A 19,864-nucleotide genomic window follows, 5' to 3' on the forward strand; every position below is an offset into this window, starting at 1 on the left:
CAAATCTCAAACTCCCATTTTATCCCCTCCCACCCCTGTTCCCCCCTAATAACTGTAAGTTTGTTTTCTATGTCTATGAGTCTGTTTCTGTTTTTGTGGAATTTTTAATGATGGCCATTCTGACTGCTGTAAGATGATACCTCATTGTAGTTTCGATTTGCATTTCTCTGATACTGATATTGAGCATTTTTTTCATGTGCCAATTGGCCATTTGTATGTCTTCATTGGAGAATTGCTTGTTTAGGTCTTCTGCCAATTTTTGGATTGGGTTGTTTGTTTTTTTAAGTTGTATGAGCTGTTTATATTTTCTGGAAATTAAGCCCTTGTCAGTCCCTAGCTGTGATCTTGAGTAAGTCACCTAACCCTTCTGTGCCTTGGTTCTATCACCTGTAATGGAAATATTACCTATACCTCAGATAGTAGTCATGTGAATTAAGAGAGTTCATTTTATGTGTTATTCTTTCTTACCATTCTTGTATCATTGTTTAGTAAAAAGCTGGAAACAATGTAAATGTCTATCAATAGGGGACTCATTAAGCCACAACCTTAATGGAGCTCTGTGCAAACATACAAGGATTAGTGATCCAAAGAAGGTATACAAATGACTAACAGGCACATGGAGAGATACTCAACATCATTAGACAATAGGAAAATATAAATCAAAACCAAAATGAAACATGACTGTACATCTAAAGGATGGCAGTAGCAAGTGTTGGCAAGGATGTGGAGAAAGTAGATCCCTTATACGTGTATGGTGAGAATGTAAAGTAATGCAGTCACTTTGGAAAAATTTGGCATTTCCTCAAAATGGTAAATTCAGTTGCAGTATGACCCAGCAATTTCACTTTTAGCTGTTTCCAAGAGAATTGAAAAGACACAGCTACACAAAAACTTGTACACAAACGTTCATAACATAATTAATAATACCCAAAGTGGATGCAACCCATCTGTGTCACTGATGGAATGGATAAACAAAATGTGGGATAGCCATTCAGTGGAACATTATCCGACCATGTAAAGGAACGAAGTACTCAAGGCTAAAGGCTAAAACGTGGATGATCTCGAAAACACTATGCTAAGAGAAAGAAGCCAGATAGAAAAGACCCCATACGGTTTCATTTATATGAATTGTCTAGAATATGCAAATCCATAGAGACAGTAAGTAGACTAAGTGATAGCAAGGGACTGGAGAAGGGAAGAATGGGAAGTGACTGGTAACAGGTATGGAGCTTCTTTTGAGTGGGGTGATGAAAATGTTACAGAATTGGATAGTTGCACAATCTTGTGAATATGATAAAAACCAATGGATTGTACACCTTACAATGGTGCGCTTTATATATATAAATTATATCTTAAATAAAGAACACTAAGGTCTGTATGTTCTGAGATGGTATAATATCCAAAATACATTAAATGAAAAAAATACAGAACATTTTGCATAGTGTGCTACCATAGGCTTAAAAAATAATAATAATGTTCACAAGCATACACATGCTTTGCAGGCATAAAATCTCTGAAAAGATACACAAGGAACCAGTAACATCATTTCCTAAAGGGAGAGAATCTAGCATGACTGAAGAACACAGTGGCCTGGAGGGAAACTTCTTTCCAGTACAGATCTTCCTTGATTTATGAAGGGGTTACACTCCAATAAACACATCGTAAGTTGAAAATATCCTAAGTTGAAAATGCATTTAATACACCAAACCTATGAAACATCACAGCTTAGCTTAGCCTGTATTAAACATGCTTAGAATTCTTACATTAACTTACAGTTAGGCAAAATCATCTTAACAGAAAGCCTATTTTATAATAGTATTGGATATCTCATGTAATTTATTGAGTACTGTACTGAAAGTGAAAAACAGAATGGCTGTGTGGGTGCAGGATGGTTGTAAGCAGCTCAGTTGTTCACCCTCAAGATTGTGTGGCTGACTGGAGCTGCAGCTCTCTGCCCCACCCAGCATCACAGTGCTGCATGCCACTAGCCTGGGAAAAGATAAAAATTCAAAGTGTGGTTTCTACTGAATGCATATTGCTTTTGCACCATTGTAAAGTCAGAAATTCCTAAGTTGACCCAGTATAAGCGGGACACTGTCTGTATACCTTTTGTGCCTTTTGGGTTTTATACAGAGTGCAAGTATTACCACTTACACTTTTTTTTTTAAAAGAAAAATAAACATGGAAAACTCTGATGTTTTGTCTTAAGTTTTATTTTAAGAAATCACTTTCATTTTATTCTGTAATAAACTTAAAATATATCCACCCATTTGGTGAGATTTATTTATCCTTTAGCAATTGAAGTACTAAACAATGACAGTTTTCATTCTCAATCCTTAATAATATTATTCATGATAAGTGAGATTAGCTTTATCATGGAGAAAAAAAACCCCAAACATAAACCTTTATACTATCCACCTACTACTCCAACAACACAGTTTCAATAAGGAAGTTTTACTGATAATTGAACAATTTATATAATGTGGGCAGAGAGATATCAAGAGTGATTGTAAGGTGGCCATTCTTGTAAGTCAAGAGCTATGATCTTTGACCCATTGCTCAATCCATTTCAATATCTGATCGATATTATCCTCAAGATCTTCTGGATTATTGCTGGGCAGCTGATGCACTATTTCCTCCTTGTAGGATGCTAAGGCTTCTTCATAAAGAATTTGAAAAATTTCACACTGAATATTGTCTTTTAGTTTCTTCTCATTATAACCCCTAGAAGGCAAAGAGATGATAAGCAAACTGGCATTAGCTGGAGTTTCAGGAACACACCAGAAACTGGACACTTTTGTAACTATGCACTTTTGAACACATGAAAAATCAAGCAAAAATACTTGCATATAATAAAATGCATAAAAGGAATTATCGTACAGTAGTTGGGTACTTGATCACACAATTTCCCACAGTATGACTCAGAAGACAGTGGGAAAATGTCTTCCATAAAATTTTTCTTTTTTGGTTTTTCTGGTGATGCTTTCTTGGAGGGATAAACTCAAATATATTTTAAAGGTTGTGAAATATTAATTTACCTTGTTAGTTTTTCGTAAGTTTTCCCATTCCTGTTGTGAGGATAATTTGAGTGGGTAACGTTCATTCCATAGCAAAGAATGTTATCAGCTTGGTTGTTTTCCTAGCAAAGTTTTACATTAAGGAAAAAGCATGTGGGAGGGTATAGCTTAAGTGGTAGAGCACAGGCTTACCATACATGAGGTCCTGGGTTCAATCCCCAGTACCTTCTCTAAAAATAAATAAACAAACCTAATTACCTCCCCCTACAAAAACAACAACAAAGGAAAAAGCATGACTAAACACAATTGCTATATAGTACCTTTTACTGAATCAAACTGTCAGTTGAGGTATTCATTTACTCAAAGTACTGCTTGTGTTTTACAAATGCATCTTTTTCTCTTAGGTTCAGAAAGTTCGTACCATACAGATTTGCTTTGTAGTAAGACAAAACAGTCACATTTTCAAATAGAACCCTTTATGATGGTAGTACTGGCCAACCTCAGGAATCTGAATAAAAATTTATATTATACTTTAAGAACTCAGTGCTTTTCCTTTCTTACCTTGTTTCAAGCCTTTTGTACAAAACACTGTTATCTGTTTTCAGCACAAAAACTATATGAAACCAGCGTTCAGGGAAGAAATCACAACCATGGTAATCAACAATAACTCCACCTTCACTCATTTGGTTTTCTAACTCGTCAACTACCTGTGAAAAAGGAAAAGAAGGAAGAACACAGAGGTCAACTTCCCTATTAAATTTTTTTAAATGTATATTTATTTTAAAAAATTGTACTTACTCTATCTTCATCTAAAATGGGACAGTCATACTCTTCATCATAGCCATCATATAACTGCCCTAAAAGAGATATACATTGGTGTGTTAAAGTAGTATTTTCTAAGTAACTTTCAGTAATTTTCAATTAATTCTAGACTTTGGGAAAGGAAATATATCATCAGTTACTCTTTTAGAGACAAGGGAGGGCATTAACATGAGAGATGTTACATGGACACCAAATATAAAGAGCTATACTGATAAATTAGAATTTTGTTTAGAAGCTTGGATAGCAATATACCTGAAACCATTTTAGCTATCAAAACTAAAACAACTAAAAAGATGGAATAATAGCCAACTTCAGAATTTGTGGAGCTATTAGTAGAGGAGAACTGCATTATTTTTGTTGAGCCACAGATTGGTGGGAAAAGGGGACACATGGATGGAAATACTCCCTGCACGTTAACAGCAGGTTAAGTTCCAAATTTATGAGGCCAAAGATGAAACTTATTAAAAGCAACAACATGTTCTTGATTCCAAAAATGAACCCTTTGTCACTGAGGGCATATCTTTATGGGGTTTGGGGAAGGAGTCAGTACCCAGATGCTCCTTTACGTCTAGATTTCCAGCATCCCCAAAAGCCAAGGGTTAAATATCTTATTTCAGAAGGTAGAAGAATGATGGACAGATATAAAAAAGGCAGATTTAAATGTAACTTTCCAGCAAATTAAAGCTTCCTTTCAAAGGAAGTTTGTCTTAAGGTGAGACTTACCAATCTCAGCCTCACTCTGAATCCCTAGGAGGTACAATCTCTAAGGCAGGCTTAGGTCATCCTCTTGGCCATCTCGAAGATGGCTATAGTCTTCCCAAATCTCCTTCCCCTTACTATTTTGGCACAGGTTGAAATGAGGTTAAAAAATGAGCATGAGTTCTAAAGTGACAATAATCCTGAGGGTTAGTGGAAGGCACAGAGGCAGTTTTAACTCTGGACAGATATTGGCCATGTGAGCCACTGCTCTAGCACATAGTGTGGCCTCTGCCTTCTTGTGTTGCTGTTCAGTTACCAGAAACTTACCAGCTAAAAGGTTAAACTGTCTTGGTGTGGGGAAAACTGGTTAACAATTTAGAAAATAATCTAAATCCTTACTTTATACCACAAATAGGTGGATTAAAGAACTAATTTTTTTTAAATTTAAGTATAGGTGATTTACAATGTTGTGCTAGTTTCAAGTGTACAGCATAGTGATTCAGTTATACATATATATATATATTTCAGATATTTTCCATTATGTTATTACAAGATATTGAATATAGTTCTCTGTGTTATAGAGTAGGCCCCTGTTTATTTATTAAAGTAGTGTGTATCTGTTAACCTCAAACTCCTAATTTATCCCTCCCCTCCCCCTCCCCCTTTGGTAACCATAAGTTTGCTTTCTATATGAAGAGCAAATTTCTTAATTCCAAAGACGGAAAATTTAACCTACAAAGGAATAATTCATTGGAGTTTGTGAAAAAATAAAACGACTGATTTGAACATATACAATGTTAAATCTCTGTTCAATGAAAAATATAGTTTTTTAAAAAAGAAAAACAGCAGGGAGAAGTATTTGTAGTAGGACAATGGACTGAAATATCTTAAAAATCAAAATAATAGTAAGTAGCTTAACAAAGAATAATAAGATTCACACAGAATAGAAAAGATAATTAGTAAACAGTACCTGAAAAAAATGTTGGACTTTCTCAGTTATTAGACATGCAAATTAAAATGAGCCTTTTTATACCTGTTTTATTAATTATATATGTATTTAGTAAATTGACTCTAGAAATGTATTTTTACTTAAGTAAATAATATTAGGTCGTTTTATTTTTCTGTATGTTATTTTTACAATACTCTATATATTTTTTACAATGCCACAAAATCTAATACTGACAGCTGATTCTGTACCATGTGGGAATCTGGAGTAGATCAATGTTCCTTCATATTTTAAATCCAGACTAGTAAAATCTTTAAAAATATATGCTGTCTAAAATACAGACAACTATGGCAATATTAACTTTTAGCATTAAAGTCTTTATACTGCAATGCTGAAATGCAGGATTTCTTAAATCACTTTAATATATTTTAATAAAATAGTGTAATCCAAGCTTTCAAATATTCACTTCAAAAAGCATTTATCAAACACCATGTACCAGTAATTACAGGAGTAATGAAGATATATTAGTGAACAAATTGAATAAGAAGACAAACTCAGTCCTTCCATTTTGAAGACTTTACAATAAAATGGGGTGATGACAGACAAGTAACTTGGAAATTACAGTATTTTAATGTTATGGTACTACGGGAGCAATAGGATGGGCACCATTTAGGTTAGAAACATAAACGTGGGTGGGATATTAGGGGAGGCTTCCTAGAGGAGATAACTTCTAAGTGAAGACTTGAAGCAGTTAGCTAGGGAAAAAAAGGTAAGATGACTCTTAACAGAGAAAACAAGATATTCAAAGGCAGAGAGATTAGAGAGGGCAGGCCTTTCAAAGGAGGGAAAGTCTTTCAGAATAGTTAGAAAGTAGGTGATAAAGGGGTCAGGTGAATTGAGGCCAGATTAAAAAGGACCTTGAAGGCTTCACTGAGTTTAGACTTTAATCCCAAGGCAAAGGAAAATCATTACTGCATTTTAAGCATGAAATGGCATGATCAATTTCAAATTTTTAAAAATCATTTCGGTTTCTGTGTGCAGTTGGAAGAAAGCAAATCCAGAAGCACGGGTACCATGTAAAGGCTACCGCAGAATTTTAGGTAAGTGATAATTACAATCTGCGTTATAGGGAACAGAGAAATAGATGGATTCTAAACTTCATTTCAAATTTCCAAAAAGAGTAAAAATGTTTGCTACTTTAGAAAGTTTCAATTGGAAGTCAAGTTTATAATTGTCTGTACAGAGGGTCTTCATATGACAAAGACTGGGGTGGGGAGAAGTCTGATTTGATTAAACTACCAAACATTTTGAAAATTAAATTAATTTCCCAAAGTTTTATGATTTACTTAAAAATTACTTGCAGAAAAAAAAATCGATTGTGAAGCCAGTTAAAAGGCTTTAAAGACCTTCTTACCTTAAAAGACTTTCCCACTTGTTAGTCAAACCGTAAAAGCATGACATTTTCTTCACTGCCATCCTAGAATTTATATACTCACATGAAAGCTGTTCTTTAAAGTTAATGATAGAGGGATGCTAGTTATCTATTTTGATGCTGCTGCCAATAATACAGTTTCAGATTTCATCCTTTGGAAATACATTTACCTCAACCCAACAAGAGGCTTTTAATTATAATGCAATTAGTACAGTAAGTTAATTGGTTTAAGGATTGGGAGCTTTGATATCTGGCCTTTTATGCAAAGAAAGCAATGAATTCTCCATAGAGAAGTTATTAGAGTACCAAAGATGTGGAATTTAAGTTGGGCCTTTTAAGGTGCTGTTTGTAAGGTAGGTTAGGAAGGGCATCTATAGACAAAGGAAATAAGACATGGAGATGCAAGACGCCCCACTTTTTCCACTGCTGAACAACAGTGCACTGTGGGTAGACTGAAGGGGACTTAGGAGATAGTGGTTGCAGGGCAGGCTGAAGGTAAACTGTGGCCAGTTCATAATCTCCTATACTTCATTAAGGAGGATGGACTTTATCAGTAAAAAGTTCATGTCATCCCCTCTGTTCCCTCTTTTAAAGGATATAATGATGGGGTGTTGAAGAGGGAGGGAAGAGGTACCGAAGAATAGAAGATTCAGCATGGACGGTCTTGAGAATGGTACAGCAGTGCCAAAGGGACACAGCACCGGTGGTCTTAGGAATGGGATAGGGCTATCAAAGTGATTTTTCAAACCATCAAGATTAGGAACCAAGTGCATCTGTGCAGTGTGTGAATAGTTTGGGGGGGGGGGATAGGAATCAGGAGCAGCCAAGCAGGGTCAGGAATGACTTCAGAGCATGTGCTTTTTAAACATTAATTTGGAAATGTTTGGGAACTATCTAGATGGTTACGTCTAGTAGGTGTCTAGAAACCGGGCTAAGTTTTAATTATAAATTTAAGTCATCAACAAAAGGGAGTTAATAACTAGTCCTGAGTGAATGACATTACTAGAGGGAGGGGCAGGATTACAAAATGGCTGTAGTGAAATCACAGGGGAATGAGGTATATGGTGGGAAGGAAAAGAATCAGATGCAGATTGGGACAGCAGTGTTGGAGAGGCCAATGGAGAAGTTAGTTTCAAAGGCTTTCAGCGGTAGCTGATTAAGGTGAAGGAAAAAAATGGGATACACAGAGGTTAGAGCAGGGATGGCAAACTTTTCCTGTAAAAGGCCACACAGTAAATACTTAAGGATTTGCAGTCTAGTCTTTAGTGTACTACAAAAACAGCAGCAGCTTGCCAACCCCTGGGTTAGAAACACACCAAGATTTTAAGTATTGAGGGCCAGGTATTTGAAATGCATCCAATGTCAGTATAATCATACTACTTTTGTCTAGACCTATGAGTATCCTGGGTTTAGGGACAAAGGCTAAAGACTGATAAACTTGTGGCAGGAAAATTAAGGATACTGGTAAATGTGTAATTAAATGATTGGATACGGGAAAGGACATCAACTGAGGAACGTGAGACTGGAAGAACAGTGATAAGAAAAGCATTCTTACTGCACACTGAGGACGCTTCAAAGTTTTACTAAGCTTAATTCCCCACCTAATTTTTCCTGCTTTGGTTTTAAATGGCATAGATGGTCTCTTACAAAAAATACAATTTAATATGATGACTAGGATAGCAATAAACTCCATTTAGACACATCCCTTAAGTCTCATTAGTTATAGCAGGGTTTCTCAACCTGAATTACTACTGACATTTTGAGCTTGATAATTCTGTTATGGAGATGGAGGGTTGTCCTGTGAATTGGAAAATGTTCAGCAGAATCCCTGGCCTGTACCATTAGAGGTCAGTAGCAACACTCCTCACCCCAGCTGTGATTACCAAAAATGTCTCAGAAGTTGCCAAATGTCCCCTGAGGGGTAAAATCACCCCCAGTTGAGAACCACTGCTTTACAGATAACTGCATGGTTTCCCTTAAAACGTATCACCATTTGGAAAAAAAAATGAGGAAGCTGAATGTCTCAGACTACTTCCTAGTAAGGTTTTCAGATATATTCAAATGGCACCTGGGGAAAAAAGCCTGGTACATTTTGAAAAACCTTATAAAGTACCTCATCTAACACTTGTCAAATCAGACCAGAAATCCTTTTCTGGCAAAACAGGAGGGGAAAAAATTCACACTTTTCCTTTAAGGCAGATTCCATCTCATGAAATAATCTCACCAATAAAACACAAAGAGAATGGTCAAGACTATGCACCATTAGGTGGGCACACAACTGACTAAAACGGTTTGAGAACAAACAGAAGACTCAGTGGAGAAGACAAGTGTCTCACAGTGGATTATACTTTGGTGTTACTGTTGCTGTCAATGCTATCCATGATAGATTTTACAGCAGCTTCATTAAGCTTAGAAGTGTTACACTGAGTGGGTAAAATTAGAACTGGAAGACATGGCTGAAATTGACTACAACGTGACTGTGAAATCACCTGTCAAAAACAGTAAAATTCAACAGGCAAAGGAACAAAAGCAGATTTCACGTAGGTATAAAATGGAGAATGACAAGCTATGCACAGTTGTAAGTTTTATTAACAATAACTTAAATGCTAAACCTGGATTAAAAGTGTAAGCATGATACTGGCATATAGTATCAAGACTGACAAGCAAAGATGCACAAAATCGACCTGCAAAGGGATAGTGGAAAAAATTTTTTTTTGAATTTTTGACACTGGGAAACACATCAAGGGTCCTTAAATATAACCAAAGGGATAGAAAAATGGGACCTAAGAAGAAGTCTGGCAATTGAGGAAGATAAATCTAAACAGATAAGGATCCACTATGAATAAAAATCATGACCAAGTGGTCCCTCCAAAAAGCAGGCATAGTTATACTTCAGCAATCTGAAAGCATGGCCCTTAAGAGTGACTTATACAGCAGGAATCATACTATGATCTGAAGACACTAGAAATGACACTCTAGTGGTAATGAATAGACTGTAACAACTTCAAGTTTTTGTTAACTGTTGGTCATAATGAGGCAGAAAACTGCTTCTAAAAACATAATTGCCAAAGTACCAACAATCAAACTGATGAATTACAACTTTATTTTTTACACTTAAAGGCTGACAAAAAACCATTACTACTCCTACTAAAGAAAGTCCAATACAACATCTCAATTGAAAAATGATAGCCATATTTACTCATTAAATACTATTTTTCTAAAACAACTTGGAAACATCCAGCATGCATGTTTAAGCTCAGTACAATGGATTCAAAACCAAGTATACATGTTACATGCATCAAGGCTAGGTTACAAATTATCATAGTCATCGTCATCATCGTCATCGTCATCATCATCATCTTCACGTTTTCTTTTCAGTGCACTTGATGATTCACTGGCAGTATTTTGTGATGACACCAGGTTAGTGGTAATAAGAATGTTTTTCGACCCAATTAATGATGGATTAATTAGAACATTCTGAACTGTTGATGTTGCAGGAATTGATGCTTTTACAGCTGGGGACTGTGAAGTGGGCATCTGTACTGTAAACCTTTGCCCTGTGAGGGACACTGGAGTCCCTACTTTCGTTGAAACAGACATGGTTTGTGGGGTTGGTGTGCCAAGTGTGGGAGTACTTGGTCTGCTAGTAACTGAACCAACACTTAACCGTGGAACCGTTATTCTTCCCGCAGAAGTAGATGCCTTTTTTTGTAAAGACTTAAGTCTGTAATTAGGAGCAGTCAAACAATATCTATCAGGTGGCAATCTAGGGCCTGAATATGGCTTGATCAATGGCAAAGGGGTTTGATTTCTTTGCCTTGCAATATCTAATAAAAAATCTCTTGGGGGAGGAGAGGTAAAAGACTGGTCAGCACGACACTGGATTGCCAATCGCACATCATCTGCATCAACAGTAGCTTTCTTAGCATGACTTGAATAAATTTTTGCATCATCTAGAATTGTGGTGACATATCGGAAGGCAAACTCCAACATCTGATTTATAACTCTTGGCTCATATTCTGTAATCCCCATATCCTTCAGGATTTGTGCCATCATCTGTGCATCTTTCGGCATGCTCTTGGGAGAAGCCATCTTGCCAGACTCCATGATATCCGGTGATCAGACTTTAGATCATTTGAAAAAAATATGTACATTAGATCAAACCTGAAATAGTTACTTTGGTAGCAACTGTCAGGAACTTTAAAATGTTTAAATACATGTTAAATTTTTAAAAATATAAGTTTTTAAAATATATTAAATCTTTTAAATTTTAATGAGGCACATTTAAAGTTCTCTTTAAATTTATTGAGTTTCTATCCATTATGGTATATAAAAAGATGAAGACACAAATAAGGGGGTGATAAAAGATTGGGGAAAAAGAGGGTCAAATAAGTAAACATGTATCACTTTAGAATGTGTGTAGCTGCTTGCAGGCATGCACCTATGAAATTAATCTAAGAAAATACCAAAGGACAGAAAATTCCATATGCTACTGTCAGAGTTCAAAATAATGTCCTTATAGTGAGCTCAATATACTGTCTCCACAGATATGCTCAGCACCACCCCAACCTTTATGTGTTTGCCCAAATCAAAATACTCTCCCTCTTCCTCATGTTCGATTCTGTCTACCGTAAGTTCAATCTTCACAGAAGCTGTCCCAATTATAACTGTCCACAAGACCTGCTAGCCAGTGGCAGAGGGGATGTAATGGTCAAAACAACCAAGACACAACATTAGACAATATGTTCTATTTCTTTGGGTCCTCATCAGAGCACAAATTCCTTAATGGCAATCCTTCTCTCCTTTTTGTACCCTCTCACAAATATAGTCCTAATACTCCATCATTTCTCTCACTTAAAAAAATAAATAAAATCACATAAATCTAACACCAAAGTGTCCCTTACCTTCACGAGCTAAATCACCCACATTAACGTATTTCAGTCCTGATCTTGATGCAAGTTCTTTGCCTAGCGTGGTTTTTCCAACCCCTGGTGTACCTGTAAGACAAGCCACAGAAATATACTGTTCATGAAATACTTATTAGACTTTAGCTACTGATCTGCCCTTCTTAAGGTTCTTAACAACTGAAATGAAGTTTCCTATTTAGAAATCCTCTATGAATTAACACACACCATAACCTAATAAAAACTACCCAAAGCCTGTTGGATATCAGGATCTTAGCCAGTGTATCTGATTCTGCCAGGAGTGGGTCTTAGGAGATTCTGTCAATCACAGACTGTCTGCTACCACCATAGAAATTCCCAGAATAAAACTAGCCATTGCAAATAAATTACTATCATTTATTTGCTTTAACTGAAAAAAAAATTAAATTGTTCATGGGAAAAGTTTGGCAGTACGAAAGACAAAATCTCATTTCTACTGACCCGCTACACTCTTCCCTAGGGGCAATCAGTGTAAACCAGTTTCTTATACATGTCTCCAAATAAGTCGTATACATACGCATTTGTGTATACATCCACGTATATGTATACATACGGTAGCATATTACATGTGTACATATACATACACTGCATGTATATATACATACACACACTATAGATTTCCTTTTACAGAAATGGCAATACTATACCTTCACCTTCCCTTTTTTATAGCTATGTATTTCAAGATAATTAAACCCACAATTTTCTGCTGTTCGGGTTTAATGCCACTAGAATTATGAAACTTGATCATTATAATTAAAGATAGCGGGAATAAATCAAGTCTCCATAAAGATAACATTTAACTCCAGTCCATAATAATATACCAAGTTTGAACCCTGAACGCACCATGTTCTCAATAAAATCCTCACATTTAGATTTTTGATATTGTTTAATATTAAAAAACAGTCTGATCCAAACAAATGAGATGTTGTAAAATGGTCCCCTCAAGAAATCTTAAAGGCTAAACATTAATTTGAGGTTAATCTGCAGCTCTCAGAAATAGAAAGGACTTACGCGTTGCCAATAAGCTTATGTTCTGCTAAAGGATAAAACTTTACTGCTGTTTCCACAAAGAGCGCCTCAATTTTTAGATGCTGCAGTAGCATCCACACCCATTAGATTCTTTCATGAATGACTTATAACGCTATTAACTGCTAAAACTTGACAGACATTTTCAGAGTTAAAAACGACCATATTTTCCTTTAAAGGAGTTATGCGGCATTTTAGTATCACAGGCGCCCTGAGTATGGATCCAAATACCCAGAACCCCCACAATTAGCTAAGGAACTTTACAGCATCTCTACAAGAGAAACGACCAGAGCTGCTCAGTAGATGCTTTTCCTTCTTAAAATAAAAAAAAAAAAAAAAGAGAGAGAGAAAGCCTCTCCACAAGCGTATACAGCAAACTGATCACTCCAGACATTAGAATCCTTTCATAAAAATCTGACTCTCAGATACAGAAGAAAAATGAGACAGCCTAGGAGGCCAAAGGCATCCACCATTAACAAATCTATTAAGGGCCGGATACTGCCTTACGTTATTTCGCTAAAAACCTAAAGAGAACCCTGCAGGTAAAGAAACGACAGTCATTTTACAAACAAAAGCCTGATTAATAAAGATTAGGCAGCTTGCCAAAAAAAAAAGGAATTGGATATATCTACCTCTCTGCACCTCACCGAGTAGCCAACCTCCACCAATAGAATTAACGTTCGCCGTCCCCTCCCCCCGTCTCCCGCAACCGTCGCGAGGGCCGGGTCTCGAGGCCCTGACAACTGCCACGCCACGCGGCCCTCGCCGAGTCTCGAAACAGAACACTGAGTGGCACCCCATTCGGGCGTCCGAGGGCCCGAAGCACTCGGCGTCCCTGGCTAGCCCCGCCGTCCAGCACCACCCCGGCGCGCGCCCTGACCCGTGAGCAAGATGTTCGGAAGCAACATGGTCCTCACCGCGCCGGCTCAGGACGCCTCTGCACACGCGCCCTACACGCAACAGGGAGGGGCCGGAAGGGGCGGGAGGCGGTAAGCGCCAGTGGCGCCGGAGCACTGGAGGTCTTCTGTGGCGGTAGCGAACCACCTCTGCCGCCTCGTCGCCGACCATTGGTTACCTGGCCTTCTATGACACGCTTCCATCGCAGGGTCCGAATTGCGGGCACAGGTCGGCTCGGAGCTTCGAGTCAGGCAGTGCGCTGGATGCCTAAGACAGTCGCTGATTTGGCGGCCCCGCCTTTCCGTCTGTGTCGCGGAAGCGCCGACCGGTCTGGTAGGACCCCGGGAGGTGGGCCCTCCAAGACGGCTCGCCGCTGAGCTTGGGTAGGGCCGGGTGGCTACCCTTCCACCTGGAGCAGACTGGGTTCCCCCGTTCCTTTCCACCCACAAGGGGATGCAGCTTCCGGAAAGTAAGGCTGCCGCAGTTGCGGCTGTGGTATATGTCTGTCCTAGAGACGTGAGTCCATCTGTGCCTTCACGCCTTTCTCGGCTCTCGTCGCTCCTCCTCCTGACCTGCCCATCCCATCTAGGGGTGAGAGGGGTGGAGGTGCAGAGTTCTGGCCTGGAGCCAGGGTATGCGAGCTCGTCTTCGCTTTCTGACTAGCAGCATTACGTTGGACGAATATGTGAGCTTAGTATTCCCTGTGCAGCGTGTAGGGTGGTGGTGGGTCTGCTGGAAGTATTTTTCGAAGTCTTCTCTACCTCTGACGTCTCATTTCAGGAACCTGGTATCATCAAGGACAGTTGCCTGCTCTTTAAAGGAGGTAACGGTCAGTCTTGTTTTCAAAAAGCGACTAAAATTCTGACCGTGACAACAGTCTGCATCTTTTATTTCGACCTGCCAACTAAATTAACTGAAATACGTGTTTTTTTCCCCCCACCTGTGTACCTCTTTCAAACTGCAAAGAAAAACCTCTCTAGTCATGAACAATTTCTGTGTGTGTGTACGGTTTGTTTTCTAGTGTGTGGAAGTATTTACACGTTATAAATTATGTGTTTCTAAACTATTAAAAAATGCACAGTTTACAGGTTTGTAGATTGTAAACACCTTGCATTTTGTAAACTTAAAATTGGTGAGTTCACTAGCTTGTATAAACACTGAAGAATTATGAAAGTCGGAAGACACAGTCTTGCCAAAAAAATTCATAATAACACGTTCAAATAAAGACAAACACTTAAAAATATAAAGTCTTTGCCCAGAATAAGTGCGAAGTATGAATTCAATATATGGTGCTTTTTTAAAAAAATTTTTTTGAATGTTTGTAATTTTGGAAAAAATTTTGAAGTGAAGGAAATTTTAATTTTCAGTGTAAAAACTGCACAAATAGAGTTGTCTAATTTTTCTTAATGACAAAAGGTAGGTACACAAATATGTGGTTTTTCTGTGTTCTCTACTACATTGTTGAGTTCATATGAAAAACTTTAACACCACAGACTATTTGACACAACTATAGTCATTAAAAGTAAAATTCAATTTAGCATTTTGATTGCTTGCTTCAGCTATTTTTAGTATGTTCTCTTTCATTAGTTCTTGAACCTCTATTATGTTGTTGATTTTGTCAGTATATATTAGTTACTATACTTCTGTTTTACAGTTTTTCTTAATTTGAAGGATTTTTTTTCTTTTTTCCCTTAGGTGAACTATACTTCAATGTACTACAGGTTGTATACTACGGATGGAAACTATTAAAGTTTATAATGTCAAAAACTTTTCTTAGACCAAAGGTATCTTCCACAAAGGTATGAAACACTAAAATGACCTTGTGATGATTGCCCAAAAAGAATATTAGTTTTTGTTTGTGTTCCTAAGACTTATTGCTGCTATGAAAGTAATCGTGTCCAGTATCTGTTGTAATCAGTGATCTAAAAAGTCTAATAATCAATTGTGAAACAATTGTACACTGAAAACACAACCTAAATTTTGAAAAAAAAGTGTTTCTTTTTTATGATCGCAGTCATAAAGAAAAAGCTGAAAACTCTTGAATGAAAAACAGTAGAAGAAATAGAAATACACGCGTTGTAATTGGTGTTATAGCTTAACAAACAGGCTCTGCCTCTTAGAAATTAAGTGGTTTGGTGTGCCAGTTCTCAACAAGGCTAGTGGGTGGGTAGGATAGTTGTCAGACAGTATCACACTGATGAAAGTTAGCTGCTTTCCTACTGGTGGATCTACTTGTTTCCTGATCTTAAGAAAGTTATTTAACTTTGCTATTTCTCTTTGTCTCTCTCTCTCTGTAAGTAAATTTATGTAAGAAATAAAACTATAAAACGTGTAACTAAAATGCAGATTGAAATTGTTAGATCAGAATTGCTGTCAAGAGTTTTACTACTACTACTATTTTTCTGTACTCTTAAAAATAGAAGAAAGGGACCAGAGTGTAGTACTGGTGACAGTCTTTTAAAGAGGAGGAAATGAACTGGGTAGCTGTGACTGAAATTTTTCCCCAAAGGTCTTCATTTCTTTACCCACTGCTGATAATAATCCTAACCTTTTGTCTTTAAAAGAGGTGTGAAATGTGATTTTGCGTTTATAAAATTTGTATAATCCCTCACTTGCTTCTTCTGAGCCTTCTTTCACCTCCAACTTCTGGTTCTTTTTCTCCTAAAAAGGACTATTGTCTAATAAATGGCTCACAATTGTGGCTGAGTATTCTTCAAGGGAAATATAATCTTGGTTCCCCTTATTAGCCAGGCAGGGAATTCCTAAAGTCAGATACTAAGCTGGATTTTTCTGGATTTATGCTATTGGAATGTCAAGAAAATCCACTTCTAATTATTAAATAAAACTTTGTAGCACTCCTAAATGTTTTTAGGTCAAATTTGCTTAATTTAGCATCTTTCTTTTTGTATATATACTTAGAAAGAATTTTAAAGAAAAGGAAATGATGGAGAGAAACATAGAGGGGTCAGTCATTTCTATAGAGCAGAAGACCATGACATAGAACTCACTGATTTTCCTGCTTTATTGACCTAGTACTCCTTTTTTCTAAACAAACCTGACAAATTACCCTCACTAGAAAGCCTGCCTCCCTTTCATAAATATATTAGTTGTTTCAAGAGCTGGAGAAAAGTGTAATAAAATCATAATTACAAATTATTCATAGCATCAGGATTCTTAGACCTTCACAAATTTTAAAGCTGGTAGGGATTATTTGAATGTATAAAGTTGTTCTTAGTTGGTGAATGCATTAACTTCATCAAGGCAGAAGTGTTACTTTTCTTACGTTTCTGTGTGATTAAAATAATACCTTTTTTTCTTTATTGTTTGACTTTTCTGGTAGGTAATTTTAATATTTATGTTTCAGTGCTACAAATGAGTTTTAAAAGAATCAGCTGAATCTTTTTCCTGGGAAGATTATAATTAATAAAGAATTAAGTTTATATTCGATGTGTATTTATATGGCATTCATCATTACTATAGTCAAGTAGATAAGTATGCATTTATACCTATTGTAAAGTGGAAAAACAATACATATAGAGTCAGTTTTAAAGAGATGATTTGTGAGATTTTTATTTTAAATGTTGCAAATCTATGATTTTTTTTTTTTTTTTACGGGGTAGTTTAGTTATATAGGGAATAGATGCAAAAAAATGTGACAGTGTTTACATGGTTTCTTTTTTTCAGGTAACAGACTGGGTAGACCCATCATTTGATGATTTTTCAGAGACTAGAGACATCTCTACTATTACTGCCACATCATTAGGTGTGAATAACTCAAGTAGTAGAAGAAAAAAGGCGCCTTCTGCATTAGAAAGTAGCAAATTTCCAGCTAGAAAAAGAGGAAACCTATCTTCCTCAAAACAGACTTATGGTCTAGAAAATTCAAAAGAATATCTGTCAGATGATGAACCATGGGTGGATAAATATAAACCAGAAACGCAGGTAACAAATAGCATAAAACGAGTCTATGTAATTTAATTTCAGGAAGGAGAGGGATGTGCCTTGTCATTTATTATTCATAAAAATCTTTCTGTCTAAATGAATTAGAAAAAAATAATAATTTTAAAGTTTTTTATGTTCCAAGTCTTAGATTATTCTGAAGTCATACCACTAGTTATTTGTCTTTGATTTAATTTAACCCTAACAAAGACTCGATCCTTTTAATTTTCACTAAATGCAGTACCCCACCCTATTTATTTCTTTCCCAAAATGTATTTCAGGATTATAGAAAATTTTATGATTACAGACGTGCCTCAGATTTTCATACATTGGTGTCAGCTTAAGAACAATTTTTCTGTACCAATATAAAGAATTAAGTATAATCAAAAGGACCTTTTTACTACTGTATCATTTATTTGTTTGCTAATTTTTTCACTAAAAGTCTTTATATTAATCTGTGCTGATACTTCAAAATTTTTGAGTTAATATGTTGTATTTTAAACTTGAAAATTTTAGCATGAACTTGCTGTACATAAAAAGAAAATTGAAGAAGTTGAAACCTGGTTAAAAGCTGAAGTCTTAGAAAGGCAACCCAAACAGGTAACTAAAGAAGAAATGTGTTTAAAAATATTTGACCTCAAATTTTTCTCTGACTTATAGTTGGTTATAAGAAGTTGAAAACTACTCCAATGACTTTGTTCACGTAAGATCATCTACTTCTGCCTCACCAAAAGACTCAGAGACTTGGAGTTTTCCCCTTAACTTGTACCTCTTTTTCCCTCTTACGTATGAAAGCACAGTAAACCATTTAGTGTGCTAATATATTTACTATTATAGATTATCTCACACTAAAGCAAGCAGGCAAATTACATATTAGTTTTTGTACTAAATATAGCCTAAAACAGTCATAATTCTTCTTACGCTGTTTTGTCTTTTCACTTCCTAATTCCATAATTACTCTTGACCCCCAAGCTAGAATATTCTCTCTCTTTTTAAATTTTTTTGATTTTGAGATTCTTCAAACATAAAGAAGGATAGAGTAGTAAACAAATACTCATGTACCTATAATATACCCATCATTTTCCCCCGTAGGTATTTTAACATAAATTATAAATGTCTGACTTTTAGAAACTTAAGTATACCTCTTTAACAACAGTAACAATAAAGAAGCATTTTTCTTATTAACCATATGTACCATTATTCTAACAAAATTAACTGTAAATCCCTAATGTTATCTAATGGTCAGTTCACATTCACATGTGTCCAGTTGTCCCCCAAATGTCTTTTATTTCTGGTTTGTCACAATCAGGATCTAATAAAGGACCACTCATTACATTTAGTTGTTACATCTCTTAGGTCTTTTAAAATCTAGAACAGTCCGCCTTTACCCTCTCTTTCTCTCCAAGGCATTGACTTTGTTTGTTTTTGTATTTTTGGAGAGGGGAGTAATTATGTTTATTTTATTTATTTTTTATTATTTTATTTTACTTTTTTAATTTAATGGACATACTGAGGATCCAACCCATGACCTTGTGCATGCTTAGCACTCTGCCACTGAGCTATACCCTCCCCCCAACACTGACTTATTAAAGAGACCAGGCCAATTGACTTGTAGAAGTCTTATATCCTGAATATGTCAGGTTGTTTCCTCCTGGTGATGACTAACTTGTTCTTCTAACCTGGATTTTCTATAACCTGGAATTTTGAATCAAGGGCTTGATTAGACTTTAGTTGAACATTTTTGCAAGAATACTTTATAGTCATGGTGTATATTTTACATTGCATTATATCTGTAAATATGTCTCGTTCTCCTGCTATCTTTGATGTTAAGTTTGATGACTAGATTAAGGAGGTGATAGAACTCTTCATTGTAATTTTCCCTTGTGATTGGCACATGAATTTATGGAGAGATGCTTTGGCAGCATGTAGGTGTCCAGTTTCCCAGCAGTCTTTCACCTAAGAGCTTTAGCATCCATTTTCAGTCCTTGCCTGATCATTTTGTTAAGATTGTGAACTGATGATTTTCCAATTCTATTATTATTATTATTATTTCTATAATTGTTAGCTGGCATTTTTCCATAAAGAAAAGTTTGCCATCACTAGCTGGGGCTGTTTAGTTACATTTAAATACATTTCCAACTGG

General features: G+C 36.3%; 3 protein-coding genes across 8 annotated transcripts in view; 1 reads left to right on the forward strand and 2 right to left on the reverse strand.

Moving 5' to 3' along the window:
• Positions 1 to 2,192: 2,192 nt before the first annotated feature.
• AK6 (adenylate kinase 6) lies at positions 2,193 to 14,092 on the reverse strand. 2 transcript variants are annotated; one of them, XM_010949333.3, is made up of 5 exons: positions 13,961 to 14,092; positions 11,821 to 11,913; positions 3,816 to 3,874; positions 3,579 to 3,724; positions 2,193 to 2,724 (listed from the first exon to the last, which is right to left on the reverse strand). In XM_010949333.3, the coding sequence occupies exons 1-5, from the start codon at positions 13,983 to 13,985 to the stop codon at positions 2,532 to 2,534; spliced, it is 516 nt and encodes a 171-aa protein (XP_010947635.2). In that variant the 5' UTR covers positions 13,986 to 14,092; the 3' UTR covers positions 2,193 to 2,531. The 2 variants fall into 2 exon arrangements, with proteins under 2 accessions (XP_010947635.2, XP_010947637.2); XM_010949335.3 differs by lacking the exon at positions 13,961 to 14,092 and adding an exon at positions 13,766 to 13,912.
• TAF9 (TATA-box binding protein associated factor 9) lies at positions 9,997 to 13,812 on the reverse strand. The gene is made up of 3 exons (XM_010949338.3): positions 13,766 to 13,812; positions 11,821 to 11,913; positions 9,997 to 11,040 (listed from the first exon to the last, which is right to left on the reverse strand). Exon 3 carries the CDS (start codon positions 11,021 to 11,023, stop codon positions 10,226 to 10,228), a length of 798 nt encoding a protein of 265 aa, XP_010947640.1. The 5' UTR covers positions 11,024 to 11,040; positions 11,821 to 11,913; positions 13,766 to 13,812; the 3' UTR covers positions 9,997 to 10,225.
• RAD17 (RAD17 checkpoint clamp loader component) overlaps positions 14,008 to 19,864 on the forward strand; it is a 29,111-nt gene continuing 23,254 nt past the window's right edge. Inside the window, exons 1-5 of one of the 5 annotated variants that reach the window (XM_045512390.2) lie at positions 14,008 to 14,115; positions 14,563 to 14,605; positions 15,478 to 15,581; positions 17,467 to 17,724; positions 18,238 to 18,321. In XM_045512390.2, coding sequence (XP_045368346.1) covers positions 15,540 to 15,581; positions 17,467 to 17,724; positions 18,238 to 18,321 — 384 coding nt within the window. In that variant the 5' untranslated portion in view covers positions 14,008 to 14,115; positions 14,563 to 14,605; positions 15,478 to 15,539. Of the gene's footprint in view, positions 14,252 to 14,274; positions 14,468 to 14,562; positions 14,606 to 15,477; positions 15,582 to 17,466; positions 17,725 to 18,237; positions 18,322 to 19,864 lie in introns of those variants that run through there. The other 4 variants (XM_074359283.1, XM_010949340.3, XM_045512389.2 and 1 more) reach the window with 4 other exon arrangements.

This window comes from Camelus bactrianus, chromosome 3, assembly GCF_048773025.1.
Source record: "Camelus bactrianus isolate YW-2024 breed Bactrian camel chromosome 3, ASM4877302v1, whole genome shotgun sequence".
Lineage (NCBI taxonomy): Eukaryota > Metazoa > Chordata > Mammalia > Artiodactyla > Camelidae > Camelus > Camelus bactrianus.

Excerpts from the sequence above, each read along its gene's own strand:
- TAF9 (XM_010949338.3), bottom strand. The coding sequence starts at position 11,023 with ATGGAGTCTGGCAAGATGGCTTCTCCCAAGAGCATGCCGAAAGATGCA.
- AK6 (XM_010949335.3), bottom strand. The coding sequence starts at position 13,793 with ATGTTGCTTCCGAACATCTTGCTCACGG. Across the intron at positions 11,914-13,765 it reads TCCGAACATCTTGCTCACGG|GTACACCAGGGGTTGGAAAA; the intron begins GTCAGGGCGCGC and ends CTTGTCTTACAG. Across the intron at positions 2,725-3,578 it reads TACAAAAGGCTTGAAACAAG|GGGTTATAATGAGAAGAAAC; the intron begins GTAAGAAAGGAA and ends TTTGCCTTCTAG.